This window comes from Mercenaria mercenaria, chromosome 5 (genome assembly GCF_021730395.1).
Source record: "Mercenaria mercenaria strain notata chromosome 5, MADL_Memer_1, whole genome shotgun sequence".
NCBI classification, from domain to species: Eukaryota; Metazoa; Mollusca; class Bivalvia; order Venerida; family Veneridae; genus Mercenaria; species Mercenaria mercenaria.
The window spans coordinates 65,834,575-65,853,413 of record NC_069365.1 but is presented as its reverse complement, the minus strand read 5'-3'; the positions used below and the strand labels follow the sequence as shown (position 1 = coordinate 65,853,413).

Genomic DNA, 18,839 nt, shown 5'->3' with positions numbered 1-18,839 from the left:
ACTACAATGTCACTAATTGTATTAACTCTATAAACATGAATATTTGAGCAACACACTTTCTTACCCTCATGATTGGCTTTTCAGAGATGCATATTGTACATTTTTGCAAAGACCTATACCTATACCCTTGTAAATTATAACCATGAAGGTATTAAAGATTACTGTCATTACAGGGAAGTAAAAACATAAAGTAATACAGATTACTGTCATTACAGGGAAGTAAAAACATAAAGTAATACAGATTACTGTCATTACAGGGAAGTAAAAACAAAGTAATTTACAGGAAGTAAAAACATAAAGTAATACAGATTACTGTCATTACAGGGAAGTAAAAACATAAAGTAATACAGATTACTGTCATTACAGGGAAGTAAAAACATAAAGTAATACAGATTACTGTCATTACAGGGAAGTAAAAACAAAGTAATTTACATGAAGTAAAAACATAAAGTAATACAGATTACTGTCATTACAGGGAAGTAAAAACATAAAGTAATACAGATTAATGTCATTACAGGGAAGTAAAAACATAATATAATACAGATTACTGTCATTACAGGGAAGTAAAAACATAATGTAATACAGATTACTGTCATTACAGGGAAGTAAAAACAAAGTATTTTTAAATACAGATTACTGTCATTACAGGGAAGTAAAAACATGAAAGTAATACAGGGAAGTAAAAACATGGAAGTAATAGAAAACAGTTATTACAAGGAAGGAAAAACCCAAAAGTTATACAGATTACAGTCAAAACAAGAGCTGTCGGAGGACAGCAACGCTCGACTATTTAACAGCCTTGTCGCTTGAATGAATAAGAAAGTCGAAAAAGGGGCATAATTTAGTAAAAAAGTAAAATAGGGTTATGGAACCTGCATAGTGCTTATCAGCTCATGACAGTGGACAAGTGTATGAAGTTTCAATCCATTCCCATTAGTGGGTACTGAGATACCAGCTTACATATAAGAATTTAACCCAAAAACTCCTAAGTTGAAAAAGGGGCATAATTTTGTAAAATGCAAAGTTGAGTTATTGACCCTTTGCACTGCATGTCATATCATGACAGTGAACAAGTGTGTGAAGTTTCAATCCTTTCCCATTAGTGGATACTGAGATGACAGCTTACATACAAAAACTTAACCAAAAATTTCTGTTGAAAAAGGGGCATAATTTTGTACAAAAGCAAAATAAAGTTATGGGACCTGCTTTGTGCATGTCAGATCATGACAGTGAACAAGTGTGTGAAGTTTCAATCCATTCCCATTAGTGAGTACTAAGATACCAGCTTACATACAAAACCTTAACCAAAAAATTCTAAGTCGAAAAAAGGGGCATAATTTTGTGAAAAAGCAAAATAGAGTTATGGAACCTGTGCAATGTAAGTCAGTTTATCACAGTAAATAAGTGTGTGAAGTTTCAATCCATTCCCACTAGTGGTTACTGAGATACCAGCTTACATACAAAACCTTAACCAAAAATTTCTAAGTCAAAAAAGGGGCATAATTTTGTAAAAAAGCAAAACAGAGTTATGGAACCTGTGCAATGTAAGTCAGTTTATCACAGTGAATAAGTGTGTGAAGTTTCAATCCATTCCCACAAGTGGTTGCTGAGACACCAGCTTACATACAAAAACTTAACCAAATCGGGACGCGGACGCCGACGCGGACGCCGACGCATGGGCGAGTCCAATAGCTCTACTATTCTATGAATAGTCGAGCTAAAAAGGAAGAAAATATAGCATACCTCAAGCTTTGTCAGTTTATCTTCCAGACCCTTTACTTGTTCCTCTGATTTTACAAGTTTGTTCTCAAGCTCTGAGATTGTGTGTTCATGTTTGGCCTAGTAATAACACAGAATGCATAAGATCAACAGAACCACTTAATTTATCTAAGTCATATTTACAATGCTTATATCCAATGGCAACTTTCTAACTTCAAACTTATGAAATAAAACCCAAGGTCTTATGCTTTTGGCTCTGGGTGTAATTTCGGAAAGTGAGGCAGGCATCTGGGTACAACCACTGACCAAACTAGAAATGTGTCCATGGGACATAGATGCCCCCACTACATGACATTAAAATGACAATTTTTTCTTAGGTCAGGGGCCATAACTCCTACAATACTGAATGAATCCGAACCAGAAACCCCAGGTGCATAACTGCACATGCTGACCAACATTCCTGTAAACTTTGGTGACTCTAGGTCAAATATTTTTGGAGCTAAGCGCAACACAACATTAAAATGACCAATTTTTAACTAAGTCAGGGGCCATAACCCCTACCTGACTGAATGAATCCGGACACGAAACCCCAGGTGCACAACTGCACATGCTGACAAACATTCCTGTAAACTTTGGTGACTCTAGGTCAAATACTTTCGAAGCTATGCGCAACACAACATTAAAATGACCAATTTTTTACTAAGTCAGGGGCCATAACTCCTACATTACTAGATGAATCCGGACGCGAAACCTCAGATGCACAACTACACATGCTGACCAACATTCCTGTAAAGTTTTGTGACTCTACATCAAATACTTTTGGAGCTAGGTGCGACACAACACTAAAATGACCAATTTTAACAAAGTCAGGGGCCATAACTCCTACAAGACTGAATGAATCCGGATTCGAAACCCCAGGTGCACAACTACACATGCTGACCAACGTTCCTTAAAGTTTTGTGACTCTACGTCAGATACTTTCGGAGCTAGGCGCGACACAACATTTTCGGAAGGACGGACGCACGCACGCACGGAAGGACGGCCAAGGGCAAATCTATATGCTCTCCCCCCAAAGTGGGGGCATAAAAAAGCTAGCTAACTAGTTATTTTTCCAACTGATCTCATGATAATACAAAATTACATGTATACCATAATGTCAACAAGAGCTGTCGGAGGACAGCAACGCTCGACTATTCAACAGCCTTGTCGACTGAATGAATACGAAAGTCGAAAAAGGGGCATAATTTAAAAAAAGCAAAATAGGGTTATGGAACCTGCGTAGTGCTTATCAGCTCATGACAGTGGACAGGTGTGTGAAGTTTCAATCCATTCCCATTAGTGGGTACTGAGATACCAGCTTACATATAAGAATTTAACCCAAAACTCCTAAGTTTAAAAAGGGGCATAATTTTGTAAAATGCAAAGTTGAGTTATTGACCCTTTGCACTGCATGTCATATCATGACAGTGAACAAGTGTGTGAAGTTTCAATCCTTTCCCATTAGTGGATACTGAGATACCAGCTTACATACAAAACCTTAACCAAAAAATTCTAAGTCGGAAAAAGGGGCATAATTTTGTAAAAAAGCAAAACAGAGTTATGGAACCTGCTTTGTGTATGTCAGATCATGACAGTGAACAAGTGTGTGAAGTTTCAATCCATTCCAATTAGTGAGTACTGAGATACCAGCTTACATACAAAACCTTAACCAAAAATGTCTAAGTCGAAAAAGGGGCATAATTTTGTAAAAAAGCAAAATAGAGTTATGGAACCTGTGCAATGTAAGTCAGTTTATCACAGTGAATAAGTGTGTGAAGTTTCAATCCATTCCCACAAGTGGTTGCTGAGATACCAGCTTACATACAAAAACTTAACCAAATCGGGACGCGGACGCCGACGCGGACGCGGACGCCGACGCATGGGCGAGTCCAATAGCTCTACTATTCTATGAATAGTCGAGCTAAAAATTGAAATCCATCACGTTCATCTTAATGTATTTATCCTGACAAAACAGGTTAGAACTGATTGTTGCTAACCTACATATCATTTACACATGCCACACATGTAAATGTTCATAAATTTTACAAGGATTAGCTTTCATGGCATAACGACTGACACGAAGATGGTTTAGTTACAGTTACAAAGTTTTCAGAAGGAAATCATGAGACGTAAATATCAATGCTACGACAACTATGTAACAGAATTATAACTGCACATACAACTGCATCCTCAAGTTTTGACTTTTCCTGTGCTTTGCTTATTTCAAGCGCCATCAGTTCCGACTCAACAGATGTTAATTTGGCACGTAGATGTGTGTCTAAATCTATTTTCTCTAACTTCATTTTTGATACTTCTGTCTCTAGTTCAAGTCTCTACAATCAAATAATTCATTCTAAATTAGGATAAATATATAGTAATGTACACAAAACATTTTTAAATAAATACCATTTAAAACTTTATCCTTTCCATGTCAACACCTTAACAATATACTACTAAAAAGATTGCCTTTTTTTTTAAAAAAAAAGAACTCATAAATTTATACTTGTCGTTATCAAAATTTAATTTTTTTACAATCTTATACAAGGGTGTTACAATGACATAGTTCAATAAATACACTACATTAAGACAATATCAACAGCTTTAAAACTGCAACTTTTATATCCAAAATTGTAAATCACAAGCTGAAGTTGGCAACAATTAAAGTTATTACATGACTCACCTCCTTTTTAAATCTTGCTTCTTTCCTGGACAGGAGATCCACCTGTTCCTGAACTTCCTGTTCCGCTACCTTCAGTTTCTGTTTCAGGTTGTCAATCTAAAAAGCAAGTAATTTCATTTCACTTCTATAAATAACTGTTAAGTTAACTGTATAAAAACTGATGCATATTAAGTAAGAAACTAGAAAGTAAGCAGGTTAGTGACAGCTTATAGAACTATAAAGCAGAGTGGAGAAGTGGTGTAAAGGTTAAGGTACAATTGCTAATCCTGCAGGTTGTAGGTCTGGACTCAGCTTGGGTCATGACCCACTTCCACATACGGCATCAGTTCTCAAGAGTAAAGATTATAAGCTGAAAGCTTCTGTTACAATCAAGCTAAAACAAGTTTAAACTAAACTTTTACAAAAAACAACAACATCAGGAGAGTGGTGACCTACATTTATTCAGCTCTGTAATGCCTGTTCTTAAAATGAAACATCAAGGCAAAAATAAATATCTACAGTATAACAAAATACAAAGTGCTCTAACTACCTCCTTCTGCATATTCTCTTGTACAGTTTTTGTGTATCTTTTGGCTTCGGCTAATTCCTCACTGTCCTCCACTATCTTTCCATTCAGATGAGATATCTTCAGAAAAAAATGTTTTTACATGCTTTTCAATGAACTGATATTTTGATGAGTAACCAAAGCACTGGCCTTCAAACAACAGGAGTAACATAGCATAACATGCCACAATGACATGAACCTCCAAAGTTTTTTTCAGCTATGTACAAGAGCCATAAAATTGAACCAGGATTAAAGTAAAAGTTAACTAGAAGATGCTTTTGTAAAAAAGCGCATGTCTCCCCCAATGCAAAGTTGTATAGGCAGAAGTCAATAGGGTCAGGAGCAAAAGTCAAAGAGACACTGATGGTTGGCTGCAATAGGGATCATCTACTTGGCATGTCCAGTCATCCCGCTAAGTTTCAACACTCTTGGCCTAGTGGTTCTCAAGTCACTGTTCAGGCTCCTGTGACCTTGACCTTTGATCAAGTGACCCCAAAATAAATACGGGTCATCTACTCTGCATGTCCAATCATCCTATTAAGTTTCAACATTCTAGGTCAAGTGGTTCTCAAGTTATTTTCCGGAAATGATTTTACATGACCAGGCCCCTGTGACCTTGACCTTTAATAGACTGATCCAAAAATCAATAGGGGTCATCTACTCTGCATGTTCAATAATCCTATGAAGTTTCAACATCCTGGGTCAAGTGGTTCTCAAGTTATTGATCAGAAATTGTTTTCCATGTTCAGGCTCCTGTGACCTTGACCTTTAACAGAGTGACCCCAAAATCGATAGGGGTCATCTACTCTGCATGTTCAATCATCCTATGAAGTTTCAACATTCTGGATCAAGAGGTTCTCAAGTTATTGATTGGAAATAGTTATCAATGTTCAGGCCCCTGTGACCTTGACCTTTAACGGAGTGACCCCAAAAACAATAGGGGTCATTTACTCTGCATGACCAATCATCCTATGAAGTTTCAACATTCTGGGTCGAGTGGTTCTCAAGTTACTGACCAGAAACGGTTTTCCATGTTCAGGCCCCTGTGACCTTGACCTTTAATAGAGTGACCCCAAAATTAATTGGGGTCATTTACTCTGCATGTCCAATCATCCTATGAAGTTTTAACATTCTGGGTCAGGTCAAATGGTTCTCAAGTTATTGATCGGAAACGGTTTTCCATGTTCAGGCCCCTGTGACCTTGACCTTTTAGAGAGTGACCCCAAAATTGATAGGGGTCATCTACTCTGCATGAACAATCATCCTATTAAGTTTCAACATTCTGGGTCAAGTGGTTCTCAAGTTATTGACCGGAAATGGTTTTCAATGTTCAGGCCCCTGTGACCTTGACCTTTAACGGAGTGACCCCAAAAATAATAGGGGTCATCTACTCTACATGACCAATCATCCTATGAAGTTTCAACATTCAGGGTCAAGTGGTTCTCTAGTTATTGATCGGAAATGGTTTTAAATGTTCAGGCCCCTGTGACCTTGACCTTTGATGGAGTGACCCCAAAAACAATAGGGGTCGTCTGCTCCAGCAGCCCTACAACCCTATGAAGTTTGAAGGTTCTAGATCAAATGGTTCTCCAGTTATTGATCGGAAATGAAGTGTGACGTACGTACGGATGGACAGGGCAAAAATAATATGTCTCCACCAGTTCAAAGATCTTCCTACTGTTCTGTTGGAATATCAAAACAATAAACTGATATTTTTTCCTCATCTGAAGTAGCCGAAATTTTTATTCAACCTCATTTTTCAAAACAATGTTCACTAAAGCAAGACATTAAATGTAACTAATTTCTAAAACAGAAATTTACATATTTTATACCTGGTCTTCCAAGTGGGAAATCTTTTCACTCCATGAAGATTTGATTTGCGACAACTGTTCTCTTGTTTCAGTCAATTTCCTTTCTAATCCATCTCTCTGAAACATATACATTATTTTTTACAATTCTCTCATTCAAATCATGATTCACAAAATATGCAACAACATTAGTTGAACTTTTTTATTTACTTACTACCTTTCTGTCCAAGTTCAAACTGATTTAAGTCTTTCAGTTGTTGTATATTCCTCTTTGGTAAGTAAACATTACAATAAGTCCTTTTATTATATACCTATACAAATTCTGTCAAAAGTACACCTTGCATTTTACGAACAAGCTGGAAAAATCCCATATTGTACCTCCCAAAACCCTGTATTATACCTTCCGTGTTGTATGTTGCCGGACTACTCTCATTAATTTGCATGAGCTGACACAGTTGTATAAATAGCGCACACAAAAACATAACTCATTTTATTCTAACATCAACAAACATGTAAGATTTCGTTCAATTACAAATAAACAAACAAAGTGGAGGTATATAATAAAAGAGTCATTACAACAGTAGCTAGATCTGGGATTTTGTATTCCTGGATTTTGCAAGGACAGATCACACTCGGCCTATGCGGGCCTCGTGAGATCCGATTTGGCAAAATCCACATGAGCCAAATACAGCATCCCAGATTGAGCTACTGTTATAATAACCCTATTATACCACAGATTGGTTGATAATCAATGAAATTAAATTTCAATGATCTACAAATCCATGTCCCTGTGAAACAGCTAAGTTGAGCAAAACCATGAAATTTTATGCTAACGTACAAAATTAAACAATTTAACAGTATTAAAAAATTGATGTGTTTTACATACCTCCTTTTCAATAGCTACAAGTCTATCATCCCCAGACAGAGTCTTGTCTTGTTCCCGCTGTTGTAATAAGGACAATCTCTCATTTAGCTGTTCTATTTCATCCTTTTGTTCTTGTATTTGTTGATTTAACTGGAAATATAATTAACACAAATGCTGATACAAATACTTAATGCCAGTTGTATACACCTGGAAAAGACTGCAGATGAAACTGAGGGAAAACTGAAATCTCTGTTTCACTATACTGTGATTTTGCATTCTAAGACACTGATTTAGCATACACAGTTAATTCAACTAAAGGTCAAAATGATAGTTCTGGTATCCTTCTTTTTTAACAGCCAATTTCTCATTCTAATACAGTATGCTTATTCTCTGCTTGTCAACATACTTGGTACCTTTTAAATTCATTTTTCATAAGGCTTGAAATACATATCAGTATTAATGGATACTCCAGCACTGAAAGAGAACTTTCATGCAAGCATGGGTACCAGATAAATGTAAACAGAACATCGCAGATCCAAACTGCTTCATGTATACAAATACAACAATAGATACAGAGAGTCAGATTCCAGTTACCTCTAGGTTAAAAGCTCTGTCTCTTGGAATTTCAAGACACATGTACCAAGTCACAATCATTACTTTTAGCAAAACACTGCACATACAAATATCCTCACAGAAAAGCATACTGGTACTACTTTCTCAGGAATTACTTCACTTACAGTTGCAAACGCAACATAGGGCATCCATAAGTGCAGTCTTTGAACCACTGAAATGGCCATCTCCTAAACACATTTATGTTACTAAGAGGCTAAATAGCCAGGGTCTGTTAGTTGAAGATAAAAAGGTCAATATCAATTTTAAGAGAAAACTGCATGATCTGAAAAAAATTTCATGAGGGTAAAAGGTCTGCAGTATAAATAGCTTATAACACAGAAGAACAAAGCACTGATTTACTATTTTTTGTCAATCAAAATATATCAAATATAGTCAAAGCATTGAGTTCAAAGGACATCTCACACGGCAGTGATTTATGTATACATACTTTGTGCTTTTGCTGGTCCGAGTTGTGTACCAGTGTCTGATGTTCACCCTCTAGCTCGGCAAACTTTGCCTGAAGACTGGAGAAAGCTGATGATTTCTAAAAAAAGATTTATATTCACTGTATACTATGTATAGCAAGAAACAAATGTTTATATTCACATAAACAACACTGGGTGCAATAACATCGAAAGTGACCCTTTCCACAAGACTACATGTGTAATCTTGACATCGTTTGAATAAATATTACCAAATGCCACTGTTAAAAGAAACATATTTTTTAAGTAAATATCAAAATTGCACCAACACGGTTATAAGATTTTTTATCTGCTTTATACATATTTTAAAACAAAATCTTTAACTGTATTTTTACTGGAATGCAAGTCTTAATTTATCATGGACTTGTCCTCTGTGCTGTACTGTCTAATGCTGCAGAGATCAATGGTTGTAAGAAGTCCCAATGTGGTTTATACCCATATAAACATACAAAATATAACATTCAATCCTTTATTAAAGAACAAAATTTCGAGGGGTAAGTGCCAGAAGGTGCTATGTACCATATTTTACGTTTTTCACTTTTTTGCATTTTCTGGTAGAGTTTTTCAAGCTGCACATTATGCACCAATTTGCGTCATTATATCATATTTCTTTCCTAAGTTATTTAATTGGGATCAAACCAGTCATTGCGGAATCTATGTTAATAAGTTATGCCAAAAACAGTTTTCATTACATAGCATGTTATCAAAGTAAGTTTATCTTACTTGAAATGAACCAAAACAATCTATATACTAATAGCTGCTTTTGGTAGACTGCATTTTAAGGCTTTGGAAGGATTTTTCAAAATCCATAACATGTTATGTAAAGATAGCACGTTTTAGCAGAGCAGTTTTCTATATATTATGCATTAACCCAACTGAGCCAGAAAAAGTCATGTAAAGATAGGACCTAAATCTTACTGATATTTTACAGTAGTGCAACAGCCATATTGTGCTATGTTATGATAGAAGATTCTGGTTGAAGGCCCGGTAGTAAGATTGTTTGTCATTTGCATGTCAAGAAGCAGACATTCCACGATAGGTTTATTTGGCAGTGTTGACTTTTACTGTTTTTTCAATAATTAGGTGATGAAAACGGACTATCAAGTTTAGAGTGTGTGGCAGATATTGTATTTTGCACTGGAATGTTGAACATTCATCCTGTTTAAATGTTTTAGAAAAAAGAGTGGAAGTTATTAAAAGTGAAGTAGACTTATTACTGTCAGCAAATGAGCTTGGAAGAGGAAAAATCAAACATTATTAATTGTAACTGCTTTTTATAAGCTAGTTGGAAACACATTGGCAAAAATCCTTCACATTTATGACACTCTTGAAGAAAGAATGGAAAAGTATATTGCCTTTGTGTTAAACTGGCATTATTCAGATTATGAAGGAATAACTGTAATTAATTATAAACAATTTTATAAAACAATATTTGTAGTGATCAGTAGATATCAAGACTCAACAATTAGGGACAATAGTTTTTAAAACAACATATTTTGACATAAAAAGTTTAATATTTGGTTTTATATATAACCTCTCTTCTATATGTATCAGTGAACTAAAGGAGTTTTAAAAAGGTTATAGGTAATGAATTTGAAAAACTGAAAATGTTTCCCTCCAGAAGACAACAAGCAAATACTGTTGCCAATTAAGTATCATTTAAAGCTACCTATTTCTGCCGCAGAGAAAAAGTGTCTATCCCAACTATGCAAGAGTGGTAATATTCCTGAATATTTCCATGTATTACACAGCTTTAATTAACAGTAAAAACAGTACCAGAGATTGTTTACCAGAACCAAATGCTGTTCAAGATTCAAGCAATGACTCCAATAGTAACTTAACACTGAGAGTCAGATAAATTTACCACTACATTTTAAATGTGACTGACAATGGGGTTCCCAAGACTTAGCCCTCTTCTTTCCCTTTCATTTACGCTACTTTTTGCATCCCATCCCCTTTACTTTTAGTAAGTTTATAACGGTCCCCTTTTGTTTTCTTATGTGTTGCTTGTTCGTTTTTCTATGTTATTCAGTTGATCTTCGTTGTGTGTTTGTCTTTGGTACATGAATGTCTGCGCTACTGTGGTTTACGTTGTAGTGCGACTGTTTTTAAAAAACATGGCATTCCCTTGTATATTTGTCCTTGTTCAACTTTCCCCTTCGGATTCCTCCCTACCCCCGCCCAATTTCTCCCCTTACCGTTTCCTTCCCCTTTATCAATATTTTGCTTATATTAATATGTACTTGTTGGATGTTTGAAGCAACCCGTCTGAAATATTTTTCCATTACAGCTTCTTTTGTTGTGGGCCTACTATGTAAATGCGTGGCTCTGGGCTGTGTTTTTGGTGCTGTGTGCTTCCGAGAAATCTACCCTTGCCTATTATCTATTTTAGTGTGAGACAATAATGATAGTTACATAGATTACAGTCATAAACATGTGTATCAAACTTTATATCTCTATTAATGCAGTGTTTATATTTCATACCATTACATTAATGTATTTTGAAATACATAAACACATTAACTAAAACGTTGTAGATGATTCTTAATACATGATAAGACAGTCTAATAAGAGCTAAATGGAGCTATATGCATATAGGCTATTTGTGACTTGAAAAGTCTTAAGCTAAGACAAAGAAAGCATCATGCCATAAGAATCTATGTTTTTATAGAATGTATTTGTATGCCAAAAAACTTACATTTATGTCAACTTTGCATATGCTAGAAGATACTGTTGCTTTATAGAATGTTTTCGACACTTGCAAAAACTGTGATATGCAACATTCTCACCAGCTATCAATTTATAGCATGTTCTGGCTCAGTATTGTTTCGAAAGTTTTAACAGAATTGTACATGCCAAAACCAGATATCTTTCAATGGAATGTTTTAGTTATTCTGATATTTGCAAATAAATGGCCTTTTAGTTGTGCCAAAACAATTTTTTTGGATTTGACCTAATTTACTAAAGATATCATCAAAATACATATATCACATATTGAATAATGATAATGTAATTAAAACCATAGTTTTGATATCTCAAAATACCCTACTATTAAAAAGAAAAAAGAAAAAAACGCTCTCCTGTAAAATTTTAACAAGAGGACCATGATGGTCCTGAATCGCTCACCTATCCCCACATGACCCAGTGTTGAACTGAGTATGACCTAGTTATTTCTATTATTTGACATAGTGACCTAGTTTTTGAGCACATGTGACCTAGATATCATCAAGATAAAAAATTCTGACCAATTTTCATGAAGATCCATTGAAAAATATGACCTCTAGAGAGGTCACAAGGTTTTTCTATTATTTGACCTAATGACCTAGTTTTTGAAGGCATGTGACCCACCTTTAAACCTGACCTAGATATCATCAAGGTGAACATTCTCACCAATTTTCATGAAGATCTCGTGAAAAATATGGCCTCTAGAGAGGTCACAAGGTTTTTCTATTTTTCGACCTACTGACCTAGTTTTTGACCGCACATGACCAAGTTATGAACTTGACCTAGATATCATCAAGGTGAACATTCTCACCAATTTTCATGAAGATCCATTGAGAAATATGGCCTCTAGAGAGGTCACAAAGTTTTTCTATTTTTAGACCTACTGACCTAGTTTTTGACCGCACGTAACCCAGTTTCGAACTTGACCTAGATATAATCAAGGTCAACATTCTGACCAATTTTCATGAAGATCGCTTGAAAAATATGGCCTCTAAAGAGGTCACAAGGTTTTTCTATTTTTAGATCTACTGACCTAGTTATTGACCGCACGTGACCCAGTTTCGAAATTGACCTAGATATCATCAAGATGAACATTCTGACCAATTTTCATAAAGATCCCATGAAAAATATGACCTCTAGAGAGGTCACAAAGTTTTTCTATTTTCAGACCTACTGACCTAGTTTTTGACCGTACGTGACCCAGTTTCAAACTTGACCTAGATATCATCAAGGTGAACATTCTGACAATTTTTCATGAAGATCCATTGAGAAATATGGCCTCTAGAGAGGTCACAAGGTTTTTCTATTTTTAGACCTACTGACCTAGTTTTTGACCCCACATGACCCAGTTTCGAACCTGACCTAGATATCATCAAGGTGAACATTCTGACCAATATTCATGAAGATCTCATGAAAAAAATGGCCTCTAGAGAGGTCACAAGGTTTTTCTATTTTTAGACCTAGTGACCTAGTTTTTGACCCCACGTGACCCAGTTTCGAACTTGATCTAGATATCATCAAGGTAAACATTCTGACCAATTTTCCTGAAGATCCATTGAAAAATATGGCCTCTAGAGAGGTCACAAGGTTTTTCTATTTTTAGACCTACTGACCTAGTTTTTGACCGCACGTGACCCAGTTTCGAACTTGACCTAGATATCATCAAGGTGAACATTCTGACCAATTTTCATGAAGATCCATTGAGAAATATGGTCTCTAGAGAGGTCACAAAGTTTTCTATTTTTAGACCTACTGACCTAGTTTTTGATCCCACATGACCCAGTATCGAACTTGACCTAGATATCATCAAGGTGAACATTCTGACCAATATTCATGAAGATCTCATGAAAAATATGGCCTCTAGAGAGGTCACAAGGTTTTTTCTAATTTTAGATCTACTGACCTAGTTTTTACCCCCACGTGACCCAGTTACGTACTTGACCTAGATATCATCAAGCTGAACATTCTGACCAATTTTCATGAAGATCCATTGAGGAATATGGCCTCTAGAGAGGTCACAAGTTTTTCTATTTTTAGACCTAATGACCTAGTTTTTGACCCCACGTGACCCAGTTTCGAACTTGACCTAGATATCATCAAGGTGAACATTCTGACCAATATTCATTAAGATCTCATGAAAAATATGGCCTCTAGAGAGGTCACAAGGTTTTTCTATTTTTAGACCTACTGACCTAGTTTTTGACCCCACGTGACCCAGTTTCGAACTTGGCCTAGATATCATCAAGGTGAACATTCTGACCAATTTTCATGAAGATCTTGTGAAATATATGGCCTCTAGAGAGGTCACAAGGTTTTTCTATTTTTAGACCTACTGACCTAGTTTTTGACGGCACGTGACCCAGTTTCGAACTTGACCTAGATATCATCAAGGTGAACATTCTGACCAACTTTCATAAAGATCCAATGAAAAATGTGACCTCTAGAGTGGTCACAAGCAAAAGTTTACGGACGCACGCACGCACGCACGCACGGACGGACGGACGGACGGACGGACGACGGACGCCGCGCGATCACAAAAGCTCACCTTGTCACTTTGTGACAGGTGAGCTAAAAAATGCACATAGCAGGTTCTGGCACTTACCCCTCGAAATATAATTTCCATAAGCTATACCAGACTTTATTAAAGCAATAAATTAAAAAGAAAATGAAACAACTTCTGAACTGGAAGGAACTTAATCTTTTACAGAGGCAAATTATATTTCATTATAATGTCCTTTTCTACATCCACTTAGATATTAACAGACAACAGCTCAGTAAAAGAGACATTAGACAAAAATAATATCATATACCCATACCTCTAGTAACTGGGATTTCACCTCATTGAGGGATTCCTCAAGGGTAATTCTTTCCTTGGTTAAAGCACTAACAATTTTTCTGTGGCCAGTGACCTCCTCCTCTAATTTACATCTACAAAACATATAAATCATAGTTTATTAAATATCCCATTAAAATCACTCTAGGCATTTAGCAGAAACTATCACTGTTTGCATCTCTAAGGATACAAGTCAAAACTGGCTCTTAATTGATTTCACCTAATAACTATTATGACAAACATTCTTTTTTAGGTAAAAAAACACACACCAAATTCATTGTTTATGAGCGTTACAAAGCTTTGAATAACTGGCTGGTTTTCAAGTTTTGACTAGATATTTTAGAGATACACTTACTTTACCTTTCAGTAAGACCAAATTAAATCGCGGAAGTCGTAGTAAGTTTTATAAATTTCAGCAAATGAAAAATTCTGTCTTTGTTTGAAAAAGAAAAATGCTTGAGTTATTGAGCAGACACTGAGGTCTGCTGTCCACCTACACATAAGGCAGAATAAACAATATAATACAAACAGTCTCTTACTTATCTGATTCTACAGATTTAACCTTGTCTTCTAATGATAACAATTCTTTGTTTTTCTTCTGAACTTCTTGCAATTCATTCTGACATTTTGCCAATTCTTCTTCTTTTAATATAAGCTGAAAAACAAGATAAATATGTTAAAATGGTTTTCATCATAAAAATACTTAAAGTATAAACCAAAACAAAGCGAACAAGTGACCGAGTATTGCAGTGGCAATACAGAGGTCCCCTACCAGTGGAAAACTTTCCATAATGACCTTGACCTTTGACCGACAAGCACACTGTCTCATCATGAGAAACATATCTGTGTAGCACTAAGATTATCCATCAAAAATGATGCATATAAAAGTTATGGAGCAGAATCAATGTTTACTTGACCTTCAATAGTGACCTTGATCTTTGACCTACAAGCATAAGTCATGTACATGCATAATCTACATATTGTCCTCTATATACATACCAAGTTTTACGAACCTAGCTTGAATACTTTTTTGAGTAATTGCGGGATCCAGATTTGCTGATGGACGGACAGACAGAGGGATGGATGGACGGCATTCCTATAGTCTTCTCAAGTGTTCAACCAATAGGGAACTTATAAAAAAAAACTTGGAAATGGTCAATGTACCTGAACTTTGTATCTTTGAATTGAAAAATATCTTGCCAGGTTGACAGACAGAACAAGATAGTTTGTTTTGGGTTTAACGCTGTTTTTCAACAGTATTTCAGTCATGTAACGGCGGGCAGTTAACCTAACCAGTGTTCCTGGATACTGTACCAGTACAAACCTGTTCTCCGCAAGTAACTGCCAACTTCCCCACATGAATCAGAGGTGGAGGACTAATGATTTCAGACACAATGTCCTTTATCAAATAGTCACGGAGAACATACGCCCCGCCCGAGGATCGAACGCACGACCCCGCGATCCGTAGACCGACGTTCTACCTACTGAGCTAAGCGGGCGGGCTACAACAAGATAGATCTTGATTATATTTGACCTCCTTGATGAAGAAGAAAAACAACCATTTACAAAAAGATTTTTTGTTTATGTTTTCCCATCTACTAGTAACAAACCTACCATATGTTTAAGTTTTCCCATTTCCTGTGTAGTGAACTGCTGAATCTCTTCTTTCTCTTCTTCATTTTTGTAATATTTTTCTGTCATATTTTCTGTTTGCTTTAACTTCTCTAACAATTCTTGTTTCTTCTGTAAATAGTGAAACAAGGCATGTTTTACAATGCAAGGGCACATAATTCTCAACATACTAATCAGACTTCACCCAAAAAAAAGAACTTGAAAGAGCTCTAATTAAGTAAACATCCTGTGAAAATAATTGTAGTAAGGGTCCGTTTAGAAATGAAGACACCCAAGTGTAAATTATGGCATTTTTGACTAATCACAGGCATATAAGCCCGGACTTATTACTCAAATCTGACCCATTATTGATCTTAATAAAGATCTTACAGATATACTCATTCTGTGAACAGAATTCTGTGAAACTGGTGAAAAAAAAGATGGTGGTAGATTTAATATAGCTTTTATTTAAAAGGCCAATAACTCCACCAAAAACCATTCTACCAAAAGCCAATAAAATATGCGCAACTTGGATTGGTTCTTACAAAGATGCTACAGACCAAGTTTGGTGATAATCCATCAAATGTTTCTTGAGAAGAAATTGTTATTTTTTTTATTTTTTTCAGCTGTTGTAACCCTTAAAAGGGGTCAAGCATCACCACTGAACCACATGACTTAAGTTTGATGAAGATCCGTTATGTGATTCTTGAGGTTGTTTTTTTAAGTAAAAAGCTATAACAGACTATGAACAACATGCAAAGCACCATCAAAATAGCTCACTTTGAACCTTTGGTTCAAATCAGCCCAAAACAGTGAAGCCAAAGTGAATTGTTACTAAATTTCAATATTTCTCACCTTTTCTTTCTGTTCAAGCTCATTTAACATTTTAACTCTGCTAGCCTGATACTGGTCATTTAACTCCTGTGTCCTTTTGGCAAGCACTGAAAATAAAATATTTGATAAACCTCACTGAAGCTACAAAATTATGACAGAACTTCTTTTCCTTCATATTTTGAAACTACAGTTTAACATATGCTTAATACCACTTCCAAATAACATCTATACCTATATAACCTTCCTTGAGAGGTCAACCCTTTGTCTTCCTGCTTCAATACAAACAGTACAATTTCACTTCCTTGGGGAGACAACTTGTTGTAACAACCACTTTTTTATAGAAAGGTTTTGGTTGAATATCAATCTATGTGTTGAAATTTTCCTCTGAAGTACATTTTACTATCACATTTATTAAAAGTAATTTATACATGGGATTGCAAGTTTGAACAATGCAATATGTTAGGACACCAGCTCTGGCTTTTCCTTTGAAGTATATGTACCTATGCTCAAATCTGACCCATTCAATTTTTGTTGAAATCAATAGGAACAGCATTATGTATAATATTTTCCTCACAAGAGATCATGTAAATGAATGCACTGTACATACCATCCTGCTGTTTTTCAATGTAGCCCTCCAGCTTCTCTATCTTTTTGGCATTGTCTTTCATTGCAGTCACATACTCTAAAATTACAATAAAACAAATGCATGCAGCATGTATGATTTATTGATAACAAGAGCTGTCTTTATTAGTGACAAATGCCCCTGAAGCGTGCCCAAGAGTGCTACAGTTGTCTGCGCAAAATATGCCAGAATAGTTTAAGCATGAATCATTCTGTGGCATTGACCTTGACCTGAGAGACCCGGGTCATAAGCGTGACAAACCTCAATATGGTTAACATCTGAGTCAAATTATTTTCATATCTCTTGATAAATGGCAGAGGTATGGACCAGACAAGAAACAGACATGTTAACCTTTGACTTCTAAGTGTGACCTTGACCTTTGAGCTAGGGGTCTGGGTCTTACGCACGACAAGTCATCTCATTATAGGGAACATGTATGCCAAGTAATATCTTAATCCCTTCATCGATGGCAGAGCTATGGACCAGACAAGAAACAGCCCATGTTAACCTTTAACCTCTAAGTGTGACCTTGACCTTGGAGCTAGGGGTCTGGATCTTGTGCATGACACATCTTATTATGGTATACATTTATGCCAAGTTATTTCAAAATCCCTTTATAGATGGCAGAGATACAGCCCAGACAAGAATTTACATGGATGCACGGACGCACACACACATGGACAGACAGTGCGATTTTAATATGCCCACCTTCGGGGGGCATAAAAATACCTAATGTAAACAAAACAGGTATGCAGGTAGTTATAAAACATCACTATGGGACATAGGTTTATTTACTATTGGTACATATCTGTGTAACAATTTTTGCTGTTTTGAAAAGACAATAAGCATCCACAGACATAATATGTTTTATATGCATGTTTTGTATTGATGGTCATCTTTAACACACTACATAGGGAAAGTATTACACTTAGTAGACACAAAACATTAAATTAGCTGAAGACACTTCTCCATTCATAGCAGATGTAAATCCTTTAAGAATCAGTAATAAATTTAAGAAGATTTGAACTGAATCGTTCACATGTCCACTATAAAAGATGTTAAAACTTGCAATTAATTAGAGCAGCTTTTGGGATAAACTTAATGGAATATTTTGCAACGTTTTGCTGTTATGCAAAAAAAAAAAGTTTTAATAGGAGTAAAGCTTTACAGGCACTTTTGTAATTACATTCTGCTTGTATATTTACACTGGGTATTTATCCCACGACATAACACAGTAGGGACATCACAGGTCTATGGATCACAGGATGTAGTAGTGACAGGATACTTAATGGCAATAAACTAAATGATTTTTTTTTTGGGAGGGGTGGGGGGGGGGGGTGTAGTCTGCATATTGTCTTATCACCACCTGCCTATTCTAAGTTGCAAGTCAAAACTTTTAATATATTTTAAGTTATGCCCTGGACACGAAATATAAAGGGCAGATTTGACCTTGCTCTGGCCTTGAC

The 18,839-nt window shown here is 35.9% G+C and overlaps 1 protein-coding gene across 3 annotated transcripts in view; it reads right to left on the bottom strand.

The window, feature by feature from the left end:
• The window catches only part of LOC123557459 (golgin subfamily A member 1-like), a 44,596-nt gene that overhangs the window by 13,838 nt on the left and 11,919 nt on the right, over positions 1 to 18,839 (bottom strand). For 2 of the 3 annotated variants that reach the window (XM_045348921.2, XM_045348920.2), the window contains exons 5-16: positions 17,359 to 17,433; positions 16,773 to 16,858; positions 15,921 to 16,049; positions 14,846 to 14,961; positions 14,290 to 14,401; positions 8,716 to 8,811; positions 7,677 to 7,805; positions 6,815 to 6,910; positions 4,968 to 5,063; positions 4,439 to 4,534; positions 3,939 to 4,091; positions 1,744 to 1,839 (exon numbers count right to left, since the gene is read on the bottom strand). In XM_045348921.2, the coding sequence (XP_045204856.2) occupies positions 1,744 to 1,839; positions 3,939 to 4,091; positions 4,439 to 4,534; positions 4,968 to 5,063; positions 6,815 to 6,910; positions 7,677 to 7,805; positions 8,716 to 8,811; positions 14,290 to 14,401; positions 14,846 to 14,961; positions 15,921 to 16,049; positions 16,773 to 16,858; positions 17,359 to 17,433 (1,280 nt within the window). The remainder of the gene's footprint in view (positions 1 to 1,743; positions 1,840 to 3,938; positions 4,092 to 4,438; positions 4,535 to 4,967; positions 5,064 to 6,814; positions 6,911 to 7,676; positions 7,806 to 8,715; positions 8,812 to 14,289; positions 14,402 to 14,845; positions 14,962 to 15,920; positions 16,050 to 16,772; positions 16,859 to 17,358; positions 17,434 to 18,839) is intronic. The other variant, XM_045348922.2, reaches the window with a different exon arrangement.